General features: G+C 38.1%; 1 protein-coding gene and 1 long non-coding RNA gene across 8 annotated transcripts in view; one reads left to right on the plus strand and one right to left on the minus strand.

Annotated features, from left to right (window-relative positions):
* Positions 1–22,126, plus strand: part of LOC104448045 — a 24,906-nt gene continuing 2,780 nt past the window's right edge. Inside the window, exons 1-9 of one of the 5 annotated variants that reach the window (XR_005552187.1) lie at positions 1–255; positions 568–629; positions 6,968–7,028; positions 12,645–12,746; positions 16,796–16,856; positions 16,934–17,098; positions 17,858–21,015; positions 21,161–21,350; positions 21,822–21,953. This is a non-coding gene — a long non-coding RNA (uncharacterized LOC104448045). The other 4 variants (XR_005552188.1, XR_726156.3, XR_005552189.1 and 1 more) reach the window with 4 other exon arrangements.
* The window catches only part of LOC104448047 (MADS-box transcription factor 23), a 23,979-nt gene continuing 15,463 nt past the window's right edge, over positions 13,611–22,126 (minus strand). For 2 of the 3 annotated variants that reach the window (XM_010061821.3, XM_039315550.1), the window contains exons 3-9: positions 17,603–17,681; positions 15,341–15,402; positions 14,468–14,567; positions 14,342–14,383; positions 14,184–14,267; positions 13,937–14,088; positions 13,611–13,841 (exon numbers count right to left, since the gene is read on the minus strand). In XM_010061821.3, coding sequence (XP_010060123.1) covers positions 13,823–13,841; positions 13,937–14,088; positions 14,184–14,267; positions 14,342–14,383; positions 14,468–14,567; positions 15,341–15,402; positions 17,603–17,681 — 538 coding nt within the window. In that variant the 3' untranslated portion in view covers positions 13,611–13,822. The remainder of the gene's footprint in view (positions 13,842–13,936; positions 14,089–14,183; positions 14,268–14,341; positions 14,384–14,467; positions 14,568–15,340; positions 15,403–17,602; positions 17,682–22,126) is intronic. The other variant, XM_010061823.3, reaches the window with a different exon arrangement.

The following is a 22,126-nucleotide window of genomic DNA, read 5'->3' on the forward strand; positions in this document are numbered from 1 at the left end:
TCTCTCGCTTTCGCTTTCGCGTTCGTTCTCCTCCTTCACGAACTTTCTTCTCGCTGCAGCTTTTCCCGTCGCTCCTCGCCGCAGCGAAGCTCCATTTCGCCTCCTCCGTTCATCCTCTCTCGCCTCGCATCCTCCCGATCGTCCCTTCCTCCCCGTCGCATCTGCAATATCGCCTCGAGCCTCGACCCTCACGCCTGCGAGAAACCTAGCGGCCTCCGCTTGCCGCTCCGAGCTCGCAATGACGACCGGACGAAGGTACGGTTCCTCTCCCTTCTGTGCATGAGCTCGATTTCTCGCCGCCGAGCGATGGAAACCGGTCACGCGCCGTCGTGAATCAATCAATCTTCACGAGGAGCGATGGAAGTAGATCGAACCTGCAATTCCCGATTCGTCGGAGAAACATGAGGATGAAACCGAGAATTTTGATCATTTTGCATTACGATGATCGGGCATGTTTTCCGATGCGTGCTTGATTCTGGCGTCGTACGTACAGAATCGGCACGAATCGTGACCGGTGGGGTGTTTGTCTCACCGCGAGTTTCTTTGTTTTTCGAACTTATGATGCAGACGCCATTGGTGTTCGGAGGGAGCTTGCTTTTGAAGCTATCGGCTCTCGATTTCGATCTCCGGTGAGTCCTCACTTTTCCGCTTTTCGCTATCTTTTATGGTCCTGAAGCTTAATTTACTTTCGTCTATGGAATGATGGATTTTGTTTGCTTTTGGAACTTTTCTACGTATGAGAGATAGGCAATTGATTTGCTCCTTTAGTTCAGAACCTCCTTTGTTTGAGATTTCCGGTCGAGTAGTTTAGCAGCATATGTCTATTATAAGCGGATTTTATGCCTAGAAAAATTAGAGAAAGGCAGTGTGTGAGCTCTTTCTCTCCTTATTGGCTGATAAGAAGGAAAATATTATTTTTCTTACAGAAAGAAAACCCTATAGAGGATAAGTGGGAGAATGAATAGGATTCGTTGATCAGAGAAAGCATCATGTGCAGCTATTATACCATGTATAACACTAAGATTCTATCACCGGATCAACGGCATTTCTTAATGATTTTTACATAATAATAATAGTAATACAGTTGGTTTTGCGGTAGCGTTTCGGCGTAAACTTGATGCTTGATAGGCCATGACATAAGCTCTGACATAAGCTCTGACATATGCCAAGAAGGCTATTTTCAAGTAATATAACAATGCCCTTATATCTTGTAAAGATACCAGGCTATACCGATAATCCGTCACGTGTTCATGAATATCAAGATGTTGAAGTGTTTGTGACATGTATTGATATTATTTATGGAAAATGAATGTAGTTAAAGAAAATTTCAAGAGAAAGGTATTTGGTTAGTCATTACTTTTATGGAAAATAAATTTAGTTAGAAAAGGAAATAGATAGAGAGGGATTGTGACTTTGCAAGTTGCAAAACCAATTCGTGTTTACGAAATGAGGCAGGTCGAAGTTAGAGATTAACTCAAATTTGAATGAATTTATTGAACATTATTAATTTCAAATACACTTGGGTCATGGGTTAGTACTTGAGATAACTAACGTGTTTCAATCGGTCTTTGAATGACTCATTCACCGAGAGAGGAGTATTTGAGAGAATGCTTTATTGCTTATTGGATTGTTGGATGATATTGGGGAAGCCTATATATTCTCCAGCTCTTCTAGTTACAATCATAGGTACCTCCTTAATTTAATGGTGGAAATCTAATCTCCTAATCTAGCCCATATATTACAAGATTCCTTTGAAGTCCACACAAACTTCAAGGGATATCCTACAATATTAACGATTAGAAGTTTCAAGTCTTGCCCAATCATCTTGGTTGTCGCCTCAACTTGCCGGTCCTTGAAAACCTTTGGTGTGACAATTTCTCCCACCTAATTAAGCGCCTCACTCATTGCTCTTGACTCAGAGTTCTTGCTTGCCCGATTGCCTCCTTCCCTTATATCATTAGCTCCTTCGATGGTTGGCAATTCTTCCGTCTACGCCGTTCAGTCTTTCACTTCTTGACTTCAAGGTCACATGGTTTTTGAACCCTAACTTGCTCCACAAGGGATTCTTCCTCAACTTGGCAACTCTAATTTGCCTAGCAAGTTCCCCACTTCCGGAAAAATCATATGGATAGATATTTCTCCTAAGGTTGGCTTGAACCACTCAAAGTCCACCTTAACCTCTCGAAAGTTGTGGCCTCGCCCTCTCTTTGCCCTCAACTTGGCCACGGCTCCTTAACTGTCGGTCCTCCCTTCACGCGTCATATCAAAGATGCCTCTGTTGTCGTCAATCTGTGAACTATTGGCAACATAGATTGGAATGTCGCATCATGAGAATAAGCTACACGGTCCTTATATTAATGAGGACATCCTAGCGAAGAATCTATAAGAAAAAATAAGATCTTAGTCATCAAGTGAAATTATCTTAGTAGTGAGCTTCCCCTTCCATTCTCTGACGCTTATATCCACATCAAACAACGCTAATCACTAGTACATCTTTTGAATTGACAGCCGTCATTCGATATTTGGTTGGCTCCACTTGAACATGGAAACTCTTTGCTACTTAATTAGACATTACAAGTTCGTTGCGTCTGTGTCAATTAAGGCATGGAGTTTTGTATTGCCAACTTGTCTTCTAAAAATGACAAACTCGATCATAAAGGCTTATAATTGAATCCTTAAGAAGTTGAATAGCTTCATCGCCCCAAGCCGCACTTCCTGATTCTCTTGTCTTGACTCCTGAAGAATATTGTAAAAAGCCTTTTCTTCTTTGAGCAATCTCAACAAAGATGTGGGCCATTGCAAAAGAAACATTTGATTGGCTTCCTCTCTTAATCCTAGTTTGCCACTTGGAGGTTTCTCCCATTCAATCATAAGTAATGGGAAAATGTCCCTAGAAGTGTCATAATTATTGAACAACGCTCACTTTGGTGCCAAATTATTTCGTTAGATCACTTAAGTGTCAAATTGGAGAAGAAATGACCACTTAAGTGTTTTTGACAACAATTTCGACAGTTCATCCCATATGACTTTTTTATTATTATATGAAATTTTAATGTCTATGTGGCTTTCTTATAAAAAAGCAAGTCTATTGTGGACGATGACCTAGCCTTAAAAGTCATCCTCTTTTTTTTTTCTTTCTTTCTTCTCTATAATCCCATAACATAGATTACCTGGCTTGACGCTCAAGCTTTCAGGAAGTCATGATTCAGCTTCAATAGTGACCAATCCACTCCATATCTTCTCCAAAAGCAGTTTCTACAGCTCCAGCTCCTCCTTTTGTAGCAAGTGCGATCCATTCGCCTCCCCTAACCCCTTCCTCGACATCATGACTTCCGTCTCCTCTTGTTTCCCAGTGGCTCCACTGCCTTCATTGACACCTCCGGCCTCTACGTCCCTCTCTGGCGTTTTATTGACTCCCTCGCCTCTCGCCTCTCCACCATGGGCATTTGCAAGGGCAATGTTGTCCTCCTCCTCTCCCCCAATTCCATCTCCTTTCCCATCTTCTACCTTGCCGTCATGTTCCTTGGTGCCGTCATCACTAGCACTAATTAGTTGTCTTCCATTCTCTTAATCTGAACATATCCATGCTATATGCCTTTTTCCCATCGTTTGAATTTTTATCATGGTTTTTTTGTGACCATCCATCCTTAAAACTCCCGTACCAACATCAGTTAGATAGATGGTAGCAGTTCATATGTTAGTTTCATTGTCCTCGATTCCCACGGTTTTGAAGAATTGTTCCATTGAGTTCCATGCCCCATATTGTGTTGTCAAGCTCCTCGGCAAAGTTCCATGCCCTATGAAGCTCCACCTCCTCGACAGATCGGTCTCCCTTGAACTTCTCCCACTTCGTCCATCCTCAAAGTCGGCATCATGTTGACTACACTCTGCTCGCGACAGCCGTCTTGCAAGTTTTCAGTTATTTACTTATTTATTTATTTATTTTCTTACCATCTCTAGCCTCTCGATGGTCTTCCACAATGGACTTGGGAGAATCATTCCTCTCGTGCAATGGGTTGACGAATTGATTCGAGGCTCTTGAGAACTCACCATGAAGCGTCTCTTTGACCTTGTTGTCGCTCTTTTAAGTCGTCGAACCCATTCTTTAAGTTGCCCACGGTCATCAGTACTTTGGTGAGCCTTTCTTCAAAGGTGCACATGAAACCCTTTGAAGTAGTTCTCTTAGCTTTCCCACGATTTTCCTTCTTGAGCCTTATCTCGGTAGGTAGAGCGGTAACATCGGGTTCCACATTCCCTGAATCACTTATTGTGCACTTCCAACTCTCACCACATTCTTTTACAACTTACTTTGAGACCACTTATCACGGGCTGACAATTCAGATCACGTTCATGTGACACTTAGGCTCTAGATTACTCGTTCACCCCTTAATAGAGTTGCCTAAGCTTGACTTTCCCTTAGTAAAGTCGCCTAAATCAGCCTTTCCTTCGATGTATCGCTCCCTCACTTGCTCATCCTGGACAGTAGAATGTTTGTGAGAAATGCTCTATTGCTGGTTGGATGCCATAAATGAGGGGAAAGGGATTTTATATATACTTAAGCCACTTTAATTATAACAATAGATCCCTCCTTTACCTAACCATGGAGATCCAGTCTTCCTGACCATCATATACCCTATTATAACAAGATTCATCCAGAATTCATTCCTTTATTTACCCTATCAGTATTTAGAAATATCCAAGAAAACTCTAGATCCCTAGAAACTTCAAGGCTAGGTCATTTTAACCATCTCTTGGCTTGTTGGGCCTTGACAACCTGTAACACTAGCATGTAATGCACTTTAAAAAAACCATCTGCAAAGTGAAAAAGGAAAAGAGACAAAGGGAGATGAGATGTATTGAGATAGGAAGATCGAATCATAATAGTGGGAAAACTTCATGTGGTAATTGTGGAATCAACTTTTAATTATTTTTTTCTTAAAAAAGTAAGCAGATGCAAATTTGAACCTAGTGGCCATAATTTATAAGTAGTAATCGGTTATTTAATTAGCAGGCAACAAGGGTCGTTTGTACAGTAACTCGTTATGTTCACTCCTCGAGCAAAGGAAGCCAAGGCAAAGAAGCTATATAAGGGATGGGGTAAATAATGCGTGCGCCCAAGTTTTGTCCCCAAATTCAATCACTGTGTTGGGGAGAAGTAAATTACAAATGACATAACTTTAATACGGCGCTCATATGCCATAATTTTTTTTTTTAAATCACTTAAATGTCATAACTTTAATTAGGCTCTCTTATTTGAGTGCCATAATTTTTTTTTCTCGATAATTTGAGTTATCGATCATTTGAATGCCATGACGTTTTAAAAAAACATTTGCTACAAGTGTAATGTCATGTGAGATTTCTGATACTTGGGTGGACTTTTTTAAAATTTACAACACTTAAGTAATCAACTCAAAGTTATGATACTCAAGTAAAGATTTTTTTTTCAGAGATGATGATACTACGTGATTGAAAGAAAGTTATGATGTTCAAGTGACCACCGTATAAAAGTCACATGATATGTCCTTATCTCAACTTTGATGAGGATTATTGTAGAATTGGAAACCCTTGAAAAATAATTAGAGAAAGAAAAGAAAGGATGCAAAACTTCAGGCCAACCAATACTTCATTAATAATCTTCTCTTTCTAATTCTTTTAAATTATTAACTAAGCACATTCGATGATATTCTTCAAGCGTTTCAAAAGTCTCAAAGTGTTGTGTACTCAGGAAAGATAACGGGTGAAGAAATCATTTAATTGTTTATTTGTTCGGTCAACAAACAATAGTTAGGGACGTTGGCTTGTAAGATTCCTTTTTTGTTTTTGTTTTTTCCAGATTAATACTAAATCACCATCACTATGACAAAATTTACACATTTATGATTGGATGAATAACATGTATATTTGAGTTGATTTCGTAAGTAAATTCTTTTACTTGCCAATAATCGGTGAGGATGTAAATTATTATTATTATTTTTTATCATTGACCTGATGAATTTTCTTTTTCAAAGTAATGTTATGTAGAATATATATTAAGACGTGAACATATTGTCTATGCAAACATAGGGAAAAGTCATATACATATTTTTATATATGATTTCCAACTTGAATTTTTAAGGAGTGTTTTAGAGGGACTTGTTAATTGATTAATCGTAGAGTCATACACATTTTTATGTATGATTTCAATTTGAATTTTTTAAGGAATGTTCTAGAGAGACTCCTTAATTGATTAATCAAGAAAAAATTTGCTATTCTTGATATTACTTATTTTAATTCAACTTTTTTTTGGGGGTCCAATCTTATTTAACTTTTTTTTATAAGAAATAATCATATTTAAACCGTACATTATATAATACTTTTGGCCATCTATAAAAGCCCTAATCCTTCCTCCCCCGCTCCTTCCCTCCCTCCCTCGTTCTCCTTCACGAGATTTTCTCGTCTTACGAGCTTTTTCCCATTTCTCCTCGCATGAAGGAGCATCGTTTCACCTTCGCCCTCCGTCTTCTCTCGCCTCGCATCCTTCCGATCGTCCTCCCCTCCCCCTGCGATCTCGCCTCGAGCCCCAACCCTCCGTTCCCGCGAAACTTACGCCCCTCCGCCGCCATTTCGAGCTCGTATTGACGATCGAGCGAGCGACGGTACGGTGAGGTACGGTTCCGCTTCCTTCTATGCATGAGCTCGATTTGTCGCCGCCGAGCGACGGCAATCGACACGTGCCGTCGGAAATCAATCTTCACGAGAAGCGACGAAGTGGATCGGCCGGCGATTCGCGATTCGTTGGAGAGATATAAGAAGAGAACGAGAATTTAGATTATTCGCATGGTGATTGTCAGGCATCTTTTGTTTACGCGTGCTTGGTCTTAGCATTATAAATACAGAATCAATGCGGATTCTGACCAATAGAGTGTTTGTCTCACCACGAGTTTCCTTTTTTTTTTTTTTTTTTTTTTTTTTTTAACTTGTGATGCAGATGAAATAACTGTTTGAGGAGAGCTTGCTATTTGGAGCCATCGGCTTGGTTTGGATCTCTGGTGAGCACTGGATTTCTTTGGTTTTCGTTTTCTCTTTTCTTATTTCCGCTACCTTTTAATAGTCTTCGTAAACCAAATTTATCTGGTAAGTTTTCTTCCTTTTGTTTTGTTAATGGAAATTTTTGGCTAGACTACTCATTTTTTCCTATATTCTTGATGTTAATTTGGGACTTCTGTCTGTGGAATGATGATTTTATATGTCTTTGGAACCTTTGTATGTATGAGATATTGGAAACTCGTTGTTTAGATTCTCCTCTAGCTTGTAACCTCCTTGTTTGAGATTTCTCAAGTAGCGTTGCATCATATATCTAATACAAATGAGCTTCATGCCTGAAAAACACAGTGTGTGGACTGAAGGTCTCTACATGATCAAGTTACAGGTCATTTTGTCGTGAAGATATAAAAGGGATACATGAAATAATAACGTGAATATCAACTGATAATTCACTGTTCTGGTGTTAATGTATAAGGTATTTGAAATTATGGTGAATGCTTGCAGCTTAACATCTCTTGTATCTGTACATATGTAGGTGTTAATATAAATGTGTATATGTGTAATATTTTATGTACCTCGTTGGTTGTTATGGTTTACAATGAAAGGAAATAATGAGATGAGATTAGTTTTTGCATCTTAAGACTGTTAACCTGAAGAAAATGATCACACTTGATTTCAATGATTGTCAAGACAATATGAAATGTCCCTCCTTTCAAGCCAAAGGAGTGAAAACGAAGATAAAAAAAATTACTCGAATAAATAAAATAATAATAACTAGTGGAGGGTCATAATTAATAAATAAAGATGATTGAAGATTATAAATAGGAGGATGGTCATGCATAAGACTACTGGGATAAAAAGAGCAATTATTAGAAGAAGAGAAGGGACAAAAAAAAAGCATCCCTCTTCCATAGCCATATAAACCGTTGTCATTCTCTGCCTCTAACATTAGTTTTCCAACTTGCCAAATATTTCCAACAAATTGGTGTCAAAACCTCAGTAAATCTGTTGCGAGTAGCTAGGAGTATCAAAAAGAGTAAGAAAACAGATTTGCCAAAAAGCTAGCAGAAAGAAGAACAGCACTAGGGCCTTGCTACAAACATCTTTTGGTTGATTGCCCCAATGTCTGAGAAGTGAGCAGTAATCCTCCAACTACAAGAGTTGGGAGTGTTCAGACCTACATTATCGAGTATTGGTACTAAGGAACCAATTACTATGCCCAACTAGAGGAAGAAAAATGGTTGAGCAAAGGTTCTAGAGAATATGCAAAGGGGCTTCCACCTTGAGATATAGAATGAACAAGGATTGGTAATCTCTCCACAAATCTGAGTGATACTTGAGTCTATCTCTTGAAATTATAAATTTGTTATCTTTGGTCATAGTATATTGGATGGGTAATCTGAAAGATAAGTTTCTTTAGAGACTGTTGTTGATGTCCAAATGGTATAATAAGAGATGAGGTGGGTGAGAAATTGGACAAGGAGGAAGTTGTTGAGCTCCACGACACCAATGATAAAGAGGTCTTTCAAAGTAAAAAGGGTAGTGCACCCCAAGGGGGCGGAACTTTTTCTCAATATTCAATATGGTCTCCCTTTTTTTGTGGAATTGAGTATCTAGACTTTCCAAAATCAGCATGTGAAACTTTATTAAGTTAGGCGTCATATGACATGGATCATGGATGACTATGTCATTATGTTTGCCTAACTTAGCTGAGAAAAGCAGTTTTTTGCTTGTGTCTTTTCTTCTTCTTACTTGCTTCGCTAATGACTAGTGACCGCCACCATTGTCATTGCTATGCTGAACCACTGCACCTTATCGCCACTACCACTGACGTCATCTCTCTCTCTCTCTCTCTCTACATAATGCTGAGGCGCCCTCTATCTTTGTGTGTATATCTATCTTGGACCGACCTTAAATTGTGGTAGCTACCCCAGATCTGAGGTCGTGGCCTCCTCAAACCTGTGAAAGCCAATGATGGTGGTCATAGCTGAGTTTTGGTGGTGATGTATGTGCTGTTGTCGGTGGTAGCAGTGGTAGTAGAGTTCTATGCAGCTGTTTGTTCAAGTGGTATACGCCCTTGTGGCTATGACTTTGTCTAAATACTGTAGTGGTGCTTGTGCTAGTGGTGGTGGGGGCAGTTCCGAGTGGTGTTTACAATAGCAATGAGTGGCGGTGAAGGTGTATCGTGGTGGGGGAAGTAGCACTGGTGTTGTTTATGTTACTGGAACATGTGTGTCTGTGAGTGCGTGAGAGAGAGAGAGAGAGAGAGAGAGAGAGAGAGAGAGAGAGAGCCTCATGGATGCCAACTATCCAACTTAATGGCGTTAAATTCCACATCAGTTAAAGCTGTGAGGAGGGCTGAATCATGAAATTGGCCAATTTTAGAAAGTTTGAGTACTTGATTAAATAAACAATAAAGTTGAGGTAACACATTGAATTTCTAAAAAAACAATAAAGTTGAGGTATCACATTGAATTTTGGGCGAGCCCTTGTGGGTACACATAACTGGAATATAAAAGTTGGAATGGCAACGCTATATTCAAATCCTACTCACTTTCGATATCCTATTAGCATTTATAAGTTTTAAACCAATTAGGTAGCAAATCTTCATTGAAGTTCATCACTGTACCGACTCTCTCCTGCTTTGTTACAGAAATAGAAAGAATAGAGGCGAAGCATGCTCAAGGTTGAATAATTTAGAACCTATCTTATTCATGCAATGCAGAACATTATTTGGCATTTTGCTGAGAAGCCATTCCATGATATTTCTGTATTAAATGAATTTGGCATGGAGATTGTTGCAATTGAAAGAGATGAAACATTGTATCTGAAAAATGTGGAAAAAAATTTAGTTTATGGAGGAGAGTTGAAAAAATTATTAAACTAGATTTTAATGATTGTCATATATAAATGGAACTTCCTATTGAAGTTTGAGAAGTTAAAATTATTATTTAGTATATCTAACTACATGATTATATAAGTTAGAGCTCTAATAAATAGACATAGATGATTGCATTCTATAAATAGGGGTATCATATTGGATGCTGTTCAAAGGAATAAATAGCAAGTTTGAGAAACAAAACTCTCATTAGAGTTCGACACTACCATCTTTTCCTCTCTTCCTCTTATCTATAGTTGCCTATCAACCCAAATAATCCCAGAGTTAATTTTGCAAAGCTTCTTTTTATGCAGGACTGAATTGTATTGTGTGTTGTTTGCATGTTGTAGTTTATCAAATTTTTTATCACATTATTTCCCTTCTGATAAGTAATGCTTTCTTCACTTACGATTTTCTTAAAAAAAAATGTCTTTTGCCACTGTGATTGTATGGTTAGTTGAACAATATCGTTGCTTGTGCATCACATCTTATATCCTATTCATAGTAAGAGACAGCCATTTTTTTTTCAAGCCTTGAGATTTCTCTCCTCCTTTTCTCTTTTCAACAAAACATAGCATTTGAGATTCTGTGTACCCAGCGTCCGTTACTTTCTACCTCATTATAATCAACTTACATACTTTTCTGCTCTCTCAAAATGTCATTTCATCTAAGAGGTTTGATCGTTTAAATATCATATCACGTCTTGTCTCCCAGCTTAAGCTTTTAAAATTTGTTTGTGAGTCCCAGAAAATTATACTACCCCTATTTAAGTGTGAAAAATCATGAATTAAGCCCCCTCCCTTCTCCATCTATGGTTTTTAATGAGTAAAGAACAGGATTACTGCAGTTTGCATTGTCCATTTATTGGAAATTACTCAATTTGTTACCAGCAATGGAGTTATCTAGATTGCTTTCCTAGGCATTGCTCATTAAATGGCGAGTTTCGCAAGTATATGTACTCTCTCCGTAAATATGGTTGCTTGCCTTGCAGAGGATTTGTATACTAGAAAGAGTGTAGCCACTGGGCCAATACCCTCAGAGATTAGAGGGAAAGCATTTGGGCCTGTCAGTTTGTTGACCTTCAACTTGTAAATGGGCTGTCCTTATAAATGCCTTAATTGTTGATCTGAAATCTTTGAGCTAAGGATACCTTTATAATTAGTGTACTCAGAAATTGATTTAAGAAACTGGTCTTGCCTCATTCAGGAGCTTTGACTTCCACTCCATGTCATTGTTACTCATCTTGACTCCCACATAGCATGTGTTAGAAATAAAAGCAATCCTCTTCCACTAGAGTTTGATACCACCATCATTTCCTCTTTTCCTATCTTTATCTACCCATCCATCCTAGTAATCCCAGAGTTAATGTTGCTTAGCTTCTTTTTATGTGGGACCGAATTTTAATGCATATTGTAGTTTATCAACTTTTTGATCTCATTTTTCCCCTTTCTAATAAGTAATGCTTTTCTCACCTATGATTTTCTAAGAAATGTTCTACTGTGATTTTATTGCTAATTGAAAAATATTATTGTTTTTTCATTGCATCTTATATCCTATTTATACTAAGAGAGAGTGCCTGTGACCGAGCGTTCAGATTTCTATCCTCTTTTTCTTTGTTCAACAAAAGATTGCGTTTGAGATCGTGTGTTTTTATGCCCTTTACCTTCTACCTCATTTATAATTAGCTTTCATACTCTTTTTGCTCTCTCAAAATATCGTCTCATGTTAAAGAGAGTCATGATATCATGCCTTTGTCTACCAGCTTAAGTTTTTAAAAATTGGTCCTGATTAAGTGTGAAAACTCATGAAATAAACACCTTCCTCTCTCCAACTATAGTTTGTGTTTAGAGATGTAAAGAACGGGATTACTGCAATTTGCATTGTACCCTCAGTGGAAATTACCAAATATGTTACCTATAATGGAGTTACTTAGAGTGCTTACCTAGGCATCATCCATTAAACGATGAGTGTTGCAAGTGTATGCATGCTCTCCTAAAATATGGTTGCTTGCCTTCCAGAGGATTTGTGTGTCAGAAAGAGTGTGGCCACTGGGCCAATAAGCTCTGAGATTAGAGGGGAAACATCTGGGCTTGTCAGTTTGTTGACTTCAACTTGTAAATGGGCAATCCCTGCCTCTAGATACCTTGTTGACGTGAAATTTTTGAGATGATGATTCCTTGACAATTAATGTACTGAGAAATTGATTTAAGTCACTTGTCGTACCTCATTCAGGAGCTTTGACTTCCACCCCATCTCATGGTTACTCATTTTGACTTTTAAACTGGGTTCTTATTTTTTAAGGTGGAACTGAGCTCTTGTGGCTTCCAGCCCTGGAAACTCACTGGCAAGTTGTGAATGCTCATATTTTTCTGTTTCTTACATTATAATGCGAAACTGAATGGTCATAAGACCAATGTGCTCATACAAATGAAAGCATTGTTGCATTGGTAATTGCAAATCGATTCATTTTGGGTTTTTCATGTCTCTGTCAATTTGTTACTGGCATCGTGCTTTGCTTTTCTAGTTTGTAGAGATGATACATTGTACAGAGAGATTTCCTTGCTTTAGTACTGCCTAGGTATCATTGGTGGACACCTAAGTTTTTGAGCTTTTGTTCGATGGTGTGAAGGGCTTTGCTCTCGCTAGATGCCTTAATTGTTGATCTGAAATCTTCAAGATAATGATATCTTTATAACTAGTGTACTCGGAAATTGATTCAAGTGTTTGGTCTTGCCTCACTCAGGAGCTTTGACTTCCACTCCATCTCGTGGTTACCCATTTTGACTTCTAAAACTGGGCACATATTCTTTAAGTTGAAACGGAGGTCTTGTGGCTTCCAGCCCTGGTAAGTAGTAATTGCTCATATTTCTTGTTTCTTTCATTATGATGCAAACTCAATTATCATAAGACCAATGTGGTCATACGAGTGAAAGCATTGTTGCATATGTAACTGCAAATCAATTCATTTTTTGTTTTTCCATGTCTGTGGAGTTGTTACTGGCGTCATGCTTTGTGTTTGTGGTTTGTAGAGATGTTATATTGTACGGAAAGATCTCTTTGCTGAAGTACTGCTTAGGTATCTACGATGGACAGCTGAGTTGTTGAGCTTTTGTTGAATGATGTGAGGGGCTTTGCCCTCTCTAAATTGACAGCTCCACATTGTTAAGCTTTTGTTTGTTGATGATATGGAGATACCTTGCAAGTTAATCTCTCTGGGATGTGGGAACATTCAAATTACCATTCATCACTGAGCCTATGGAGATCTCTTCTGGCTTCCTTGATTTTTTGCATCATGTCTTCTTCTTGACATTTTTTGCCTATTTGCGCCACTCTTTGCTAGGGTTTCCTCTCTCTGTTTATTGATAGAATGGCTTTCTGATGAGGATTTATATCTATGGATTTTATCCTATTGTCTACCTGACTGGCAATTTTTTACTTAATTTAGGCATACTCTTACTCTATTAGATAATCAGGAAATTAACAGGGAACGGACCTTATGGATTCCCTTCTGTATGCTATGAAAGTTTGACTTACATTGAAGCCCATGCATTGTTGTCTTCCTGAAGTTGTTATTTGAAATGCTTATATATGCTAATCTTTTGGTCATATATTAGTTGCATATGAACATTCAAAATGTTAGCTTTTCATTGACATAATGTTTCATTGCAATTGGAGATCTTCAAAACTAGATTCACAAGAGAGAGTCCACCTTTTTTCTTATTGCAGTTGATTTTACCTTTACATAAGTCCCTGGTCATGATCCACAATGCTACATTTTATTCCATTGATCATTTCAAACTAGAGCCTGTTTGCTTAATAACATGTGATATACCACATCTCAGTTATGGAAGCTTAACTTTGGTAAGCCCGCCTGGTGTTGAATATAACTGAGTGACATCCATTGCAGTTGATGCTTCCTTGCTAGTGCAGCTGTAGTCTGCTGCATATATGAAGAGAGATTTTCTTATAGTAAGACATGGGCGAAATAAGAAGTCTTCTTTGCCAAAATTGATGCGTTTTAGGAGGATTATGTACCCCAAGTTTGTGGCTCGTGCTGTAGTTTCGTAGTTTTGTTGCTGTGGTTGGCTAAGTTGGAGATTGACAGGTACATGAGAGTCCTCTCCAATTCCTAATCCATTTGTCAGAAGATTTCTGTTTGTTCCGTTCACATCTCTCGTTCCATAAACCTGGAATGAAAAGTTTTCTATCTAAGGCTAAATATAGGGCTTTGACAACGTGATACTATTGATTGGTTCTAGATTCTGAGTATCCAAATCAATACCTTCTTATACAGCTCCATGTTTTCTTGACGAATGAGGTTTACCTTCTTATACAAGTCCACATTTTCCTGATGAATGAGGCTTCCCTGAACAGAGAGTGATATTTAGATAATTGAACAAATATGGAAGTGGCCACAAATAGAAATGATTCAGCGTTAACCTTTCTGTTGAGTTCTTGTATTTCATCCATTAGTATCTGATCCTGCAATCGGCAGACCTCAAATTTATCATCTTTTGCACTGGAAAATCCAAGAACAAGCATTTAATTGGGGATAGGACTTCAAACCTTTTTCATGCGGACACCACGAAGACTCATTTCCAGTTGGTTCTCCAAATTCTGTAGATCTTTGACAGTTAATCCCGAGAGCTCTTCTCCCATCATCTGCCTGTTTTGTGTTGGTTGTTTTAAAATTTGTGTACAAGGTTCAAGAAATCTGCTAGAAAAACACAAATGCAAGAGAGAATTTTCCTTCTAGGTTGCCTTTCTTTTTGCTAAAAAAATCTACCTTTTCTACAGTGCAGAGAACCATTAAAAAACACTCCTTTATTAACTGTTATGTTGGATAATTTGTTAGTCAGTTTTGTTACCAGGAAAAGCCACAGCACAGATTGTTAAGCGTATGGTTGACGCTCTAACAGGGCAAGGATTCAAATCCCTACCTGCAATTAACCGAGTTGGATATTTTCATGGTCAAATCTGTTTCAAAGTGAAACTGAGTCACTAGTTTGACATTTCTTGATCCTGGTCAAACCCAGTTTTTTTACCAGTTCTAATTTCTCACATTACAATGGCACGAACCAGACTTTCGACCGGTGCTCAGTCTTGCTGGTTTAATTAGCCACAAGTCTGGTTTAAACATCGGTATGTAGAGAATACAAAGAGGCCTTGAACAAGACAAATGGTTGGGTATTAGCTGACTTGCTTGATAGGCTAACACTACTCCAACAGGATGCAATCCCCTTTTTTCAAAGGTGACTGACCTATTATGTCCTGTTTCAAGTAGGAATGAAGTTCCTAGCTTTTGGTTACTGTTAAGATTATGATGAAGGCAAGCCTAGACATGGGTTGGTTGTTTTTTATCTTATTTCTATTGCTTTAATTGTCTAATTCTAATTGAGAATTTCCTTCGTAAATTAACTTAGTAGGTAAGAATTGTACCTATGATTTTCTTGCAAGTTTTGCAGTTGTTGCCTCAATGCCGCTGCTTCCTTTTGCCAATACTTGAGAATGGATGCATCATACATGTTAGTTACATAGCAAAATATGCGTGGCAAACATGCCTAGGCTTATATAGTTCACATTACTGCATTCATAGCTGTAAAACTAAAATGGCAGTGGCTTCATAAAATCACAATGGCATTACAGGATAATGTTGGTGACATTTCAAAGAATGTGCTGGTCAAATATGAAGGAAATACTTGGTGAAGATATCTTTCGTTATGGCAGCATATATGTGTTGCGTAGGATATGAATACTTTGATGCGTCAAGTTTGTTAATTTTTTGCAAGATTTTCGATAATTCGAAGTTGAAATTTTATGGAACATACTAACACAAATGCCGTTGATTCTGACTGGTATATACATAGTGCAACCCTTCTGTAATGGCATGAGTTGTCTCGTGTAGCTTTTTGTTCATCTAGTTGGTGTAGAAATGCATAAAATTCCATGGGTTTTTGATGGATGATGATGCTACAAGTATATAATGCAACTGCCCAAAGTTACTGTCGGCAATAAACCCCTAAGCTGACTGTGGCAAACTATAAGGAAAGACGAGCAGAAAGTGCTACATGACGCTATAAATGCAAGAAACCCTTGTCATCGTGCTTGTTCATTTAGTTGCTTAGGAAATGACAAATACAGAGTAGGAACACGTTAAAGATGACACTAAGGGACTACTATCAAAATTTGATAATAACTATCAATGCCAGGAGTTTTTATGTACTTCAGGTCATGTTTGAAATAGATATTGGCATCCGCACCAATCTTAATTTACAACTAAATAGCATTATATATCAATGTTATGAACCTTTATAAGTTGCCATGGACCATTGTGAGCTTTGGCAATTGAAGTTTCCCTGGCTTTTCAAAATTTTATTCCTCAATGTGTAATCATCCCCTCTGCTCCACTATTCATGTACTGGGCTCTACTTTTGAAGTTACAGAGGACTTGTGGGCTTGAGATTGGAGTCGACAGAAAATGGATTTTCATGATGATACCCCAGTCCATTTGTTAATTAAATTAAGGGGTAATATCGAAGAGATTTTTATTGTATGATTTGGGGAATTCATTCTGTAAAGTATATTTCATTAAGCTCAATTAACTCGTAAAGGATTTGTGTTATGGCTCAATTATGATATGTTGCTTCAGACTTGACAGTACCTTTGTTATGTGCACCGTTTCCGCTGGTACACAATAAATGTGGTTGATGTTATAATCACTTTCAACTGTTGAATTTTCATGCTGCGAATACATTTATCCTAGATGTCTAGTTGTCAGTTTTAGATAACTTTCTAGCAATAGATTCCTATAAAATATATTTGGAACATTTGTAAATCTTGTATTCATTCTATAAATGCATCCAAGCAACTGCATGATCATTAGTACATGAACAGGTCCTAAAACTGGATAAAGGCAGGGGGCAGCAATAGGGGTCTTACGTTGGGACACCTTTAAGTAAGTCAACAGCCTGCATGGTTTAGGTACATTTACTGATTTTTTAAGTCTCTAACAGCTGGTAATTTATGGTGAAGATCTCTTTTCTAGCTGATACGGGCGAGATCCTAGATAGCAAACAGGAAGAGGATGCTGTCGATGAAAATTCTATGCTTATCTACAGATCAGTTGTCCTTTGACATAATTGTTCTGGATAGATCATGCTACACAAGATCCTCTCAAGTATTGGTAAGATTACAAAGGTAATGCAGTTACATTTTTCCATATACGACTCAATTTAGATAATAAAGGTAATTATTGGTTAAGTTATTCTATATGGAGATCAATAACTGAATATAGTGTGACTTCTATGTTTATATCTCTCAATGTTATAACCCTGTGAGGCTTGTCTACAGATTCGGTCTACTTAGTGCCTCCTGTTCTTCTTCCTTCCACTCTTTGCCGTGCTTGACTCTTTTCCTTAGATATTCTCTGAGTTACTACTTGGTTTCATACAAGCTTTAATGATTCTTTTTTTCATCCATCCGACTATATATGGGGATTGATAGTTGTAACTACAGTTTCCTTATTTTATACTCCGTTGGCCCTTCCTAACTCAGCTGTCACTAATCGTGTAAAGAGCCAGCTCTTCAAATGCAGCAGAGTTGTGCTACACAATACCTGACCGTGCTACAGAAAAGAAAAAAAATGTGTCGTGCTGTGATACTGTATTGTTTAAAACTACAATTAATGGGGTGGAAAGATACCTTAACTTCAGAGTGTGGATTTCCCAGCTGATGGTGATCCCCTTTTGATTTGTTGTATCTCTCAATCATTGATTTCATGCTGGAGCAGCAGATACAATCATGTCAGAAATGCAATTTTGCTGGAAACAGCATAGCCAAAATTAAGTGGAGATGCTGAATGTGATGTGCTAATGAGGAACTGTTGCTCAATTTGGTTAAATGCACATTAAGTGCTCGATAACAGGTTCTATTTTCCAATTGCTTTTTGGTGCTTAGGTACATCCAATCAACGGGTCGTCGGGGTCAATTTGACACAGGAGGTTGTTAACGTCCGTTGATTATAGCTTGATAATGATGTATGGCGGAGAAGTTGAAGATAAGTACATCCTTTTGTCTTTACATATGGTATCTGAACTCAGTCTTGTGGATTTTCTGTATGCTCTTGTATTCTTGCCTATTCTCAGAGAATATGACATGAAAGAAAAAGATTCAAAATAAAGTTTCTGAGTTTGTTCCCTTTGAATTTTTGCTCATAATTCCTCAGAACACTGCATTCAAGGACATGCATTCGTAGTTTAATAGGTGTGGTTGATTTCTTACTATTGCAAATCAGCTGTGAAGAGGACTAAATACCAGTGTTTTCGGAACTGGACCTATATTGCCCATGTGCTCGGTTCAACTGGTGGAACTGCTAGTTAAATCTTTCTATATATTAAAAAAGTTGCCAACGTGTCATATGTGGAAGATTATCTCTGTGGTTAAAGGCACTTCAAATTAGTATGTTTGGTCCTTTCTTAGGACACTGCAATTTCTTTTAATGCTTTGGGTTATCAGTAATCCATAAGTATTCTTGTCTAACCTTAAGAAAGTAAAGAGTGATCTGTGCCCTACTGGCAACAACTAGCATATGTGCTTGAGGTTACTGTTTCAAACCTGAAGCATGCTGCCTTTTGCTTTTTTAAACAAAAAACCAGTTCTGACCCAGTCCTCACCCAGTTCAATTGACGTGGGTTGACATTGGTTTAGTCCAGTCCAGTCCGTTACTGGACCATTAGCTGTTTTTCTAGCATGAACTATAAGAGACAATGAAATGGTTCCTCCCTGCTCTAACCAGTTGAACAGGCCAGACCGGCCTGGTTTTAAAATACTGCTGGAAAGAGTTTAGATGCATGTTTGCATTTGCTAATGGGTGAGGGTTAATGATTACTGTATGGAATAATCAGTTACGTCATTTGAAATAGGGAGAACCTATGCCTAAAATTGTGCTGTAGTGAGGATGGCAGGAACCATTTGCCATTTGTAGAATGGATAGCTAATTGAAACTGTGCCTAAATTTGTGCTGTACTTGCTAATTGAAACCATAGAGAATCTTTGGGAATAAAATTTTTGGTCTTGTTGAGGACTTGGATGATTATTAAAGGACTGGATGATCATCGAACTCTTAGTGTCAGCTGGTGCCTGATGTCAAGATATTTGGTTTACAGATTGCATATAGAAACCAGAATCAGTGGATTGCAATGTTTTGGTGCTTTGAAGAGTAAATGCTCTCAAGAGAGATAACACAACACCGTAATGACCTCTATACAGAGTGGAGTGAATGTCCTTGGAATGACATAAGTTGGTGGCACTTTTTGCATTTCTGGACTCTTCCAATCCAAGCAATCATCCCTTTACTTCCCAAATTATGAAAAAGTTAATCTGTGTGGTAATATAACAAACAAATCAATTATCAAATGCTGAATGAATTTCTAAATTCATGCACCTTCATGAGAGGTAGTTAAGGCTAGCTTTCTCCTCACTTCTCATCTTATGAAAAGATCCACTAGGCTTTGGGTACTTTTAGTGTACAACCTTGGTTGGTGCAATTACGAGGGAGAGCATATGTGCAGCAGGGATTAAGAGAGGATGAATTCATTCTTTTCTTTCCTTTGTAAAGAGTTAAGAGGTTATCTTCCAGATGGTTTCACATCTGTGCCTTGGAGATAGACAGCAAATACTTGTCTGTCATCAAGTCGATAATGGCAACAATTGATCTATGGGAAGAGTTCAACAGTATTAGGAATAGTCACTATGAAAGAGAGCTTATATTTATGGTGCAGCATTAGAGCAAAACTTAATTAGGTGTGCCATGTCCAGTGCAAATTCCAGCACTTCCAGTCACCACCGACAAAACTAAGAATGAAGGAAGAGTATGCATAACAGGCAACATGTGCATTGGGCACATTTTACTAGGATGTATTAACCTCTTTGGACTGTATTGAAGGGAATATGCTTCCACATAGCAACTTCTGTTAAGCCTTTAGCAGCTCCATTATTGCACTTCGGGGATGCAATCTGTAGATGGGAGTCAGTCTCCTAACATCTTGTTTGCCTAATGCTGACAATGGAGTCATGGCTGGCTAAATCTACTCTTCCTTGCCTTTTTTTCTGAGTAATCTTCACCTTACACGTGTTTAGTTCATGCCTACTTTCGCTCATCAACAAACAACATTTCAAGAAAACCACATAAATTTAACCAACCTGAAATGAGATCACTGTTGCAATGTGACAAACATCTTATCTTGAACTGCCAATAATGATTATCTCTTTTTCATATTCTTTTCTGCAATGTAATGTATGCCTTCATCTATGCTATCCTTGAAATATGAGGGCTAACCTGAGCTGCAATTGATGATTATGTGTTTAAATGTTCTTCCCATGCTATATCTTTCAATAGACTACATGATGGACCTAGTCATTAGATCATCAACATCGATGACTTAAGTATCTGTTGGAAATCTAATATCTTGGGTGGGAAGTCCAAAGAGCCGAGGATTTGGATACCAGTTTTCTCAAAGTCTGTAAAAAGGTTTCTAGTGGAAATACAACAGCTCAAAGTAGAGTCAATGCCAAGCCTTATTGTTCTGACCGCATTTAGGTAGAAATCATAACTTTTTTTATGTTTTTACTAAGATTCTACAAGCTGTAGGCAAAGGAAGGAGGTGGAATACCAAGTTGATGGAAGTCCTCTTTCCACAGCCTGTGGGCAACTGCCAATTTCTTGAATGGGAACTCTTTACTTGTAACCATCATGCAGAGCAAGATATGCGACTTTAAATATCTTTAAAGCTTAGATCTATGTGTGGAAAGCAAGGGGATGAAGGCAATTCATATTCACTTTGGTTAGTTTATTATGGTCTGGTCATGGCTTGGGACAAGGGCTATTTTAGTGTTATCCAATGGTAGCCGCAGATTCTGTACTAAGCTATGTTCAGAGGGCAATGCAGCCAACTTGTTTTTGGACAAAGTCAAAACAAACTCGGGTTGTTTATTTGTGTTACATTCATAAGGCAACCAATGTGCAGGTGTTGAGTTAGTATGGTGTTGCATCTGGTCATGATCGTTGAAATGTCCAGACTCTGGCGGCTGTTTTACGTTCTTCTATTGGGAGACAGGTGCATCTTTCTTGGGTTTTGTGCCATTCTGGCATATTGCAAGTTCTATACCAAAAAAAAAAAAAAAAAAAAAAAGAGAACGCATCATTAAATTCTTTTACAGTGCTGATGGTAACAATTTTCGTCATTTTGTTTGAAAACACAGGTGCTCATGGTGGAGGTATCTTTTGCTTGCTTTTAGAAGAGATCGCTCTTTGATGGTGTTCTATATATGTTTTCATTCCTGTTATGTGACAATTCCATCCATTAAAATTTCACCTTTACAAAAGCAATGGGAAGTTGTTTGAATCACGCACTGGAAAGAAATGTCAAGGCACAGCTACCTTCTAGTTAGAGTAAATTTCTGACATCTACTCCTCTTTTCAGTTTCTTCTCTGTGGTAGTAATTGGTTCAACTTTTATGTTCGGGGTAATATTTTCCAAATTCTTTCTCATTACTAAGTCCAAGGTGGGCTTGACATGTTCTACAAGTCCAATTGACCAGTGATTTTGATGTCATTGGAGTAGGTCTGTCCTGATGTTAATGTTTTTATGGAGTAGGGTACCATTTTGGGGAATTAGTCTTACAAGACATCTTGGTGTTTTAGTTACGTGGGTTTAGTGTTGGTATATAAATGTTACTATGTGGGTGAGTAGTTATTATGCTCACAAGGACTTCCATCTATATGGGAACTTGATAGTTGGTTGTTTAAAAATGCATTACAACACTGCATCTATCTTGCTACTAAATGTAGTGATATAATGTGAAGAAGCAACAAGTCTGGAAACACGAGCACTGACAAATGGGCTTGTGCACTTCAATGCAGACAACGTTTGAGTGGCCTTTTAACCAGAAGAAGCTTTTTGGCTTGTTCAAGGAAGGATAGGAGGGTGGAAAATGAAATGGGGTGTAAATTATGGGGAAAATTTGAATTTGTTGGGAAGCAACTATGAGATTGGTAAGTTAGGGAAAACTTTGCAAAGTGGCTTGCATTTGCGAATTTTGAGTGAAGCAGATGAGTAGCTGCAATTAGTTTTTGGTTTGGGCATCGAAAAGATAGGGTAAGGGCTGGAGGAGGTTAAAATAACTTATACAAAATTCAAACTTTTTGTCAAAGGGCTTTGAGAGTAA

This window comes from Eucalyptus grandis, chromosome 6 (assembly GCF_016545825.1).
Source record: "Eucalyptus grandis isolate ANBG69807.140 chromosome 6, ASM1654582v1, whole genome shotgun sequence".
NCBI classification, from domain to species: domain Eukaryota; kingdom Viridiplantae; phylum Streptophyta; class Magnoliopsida; order Myrtales; family Myrtaceae; genus Eucalyptus; species Eucalyptus grandis.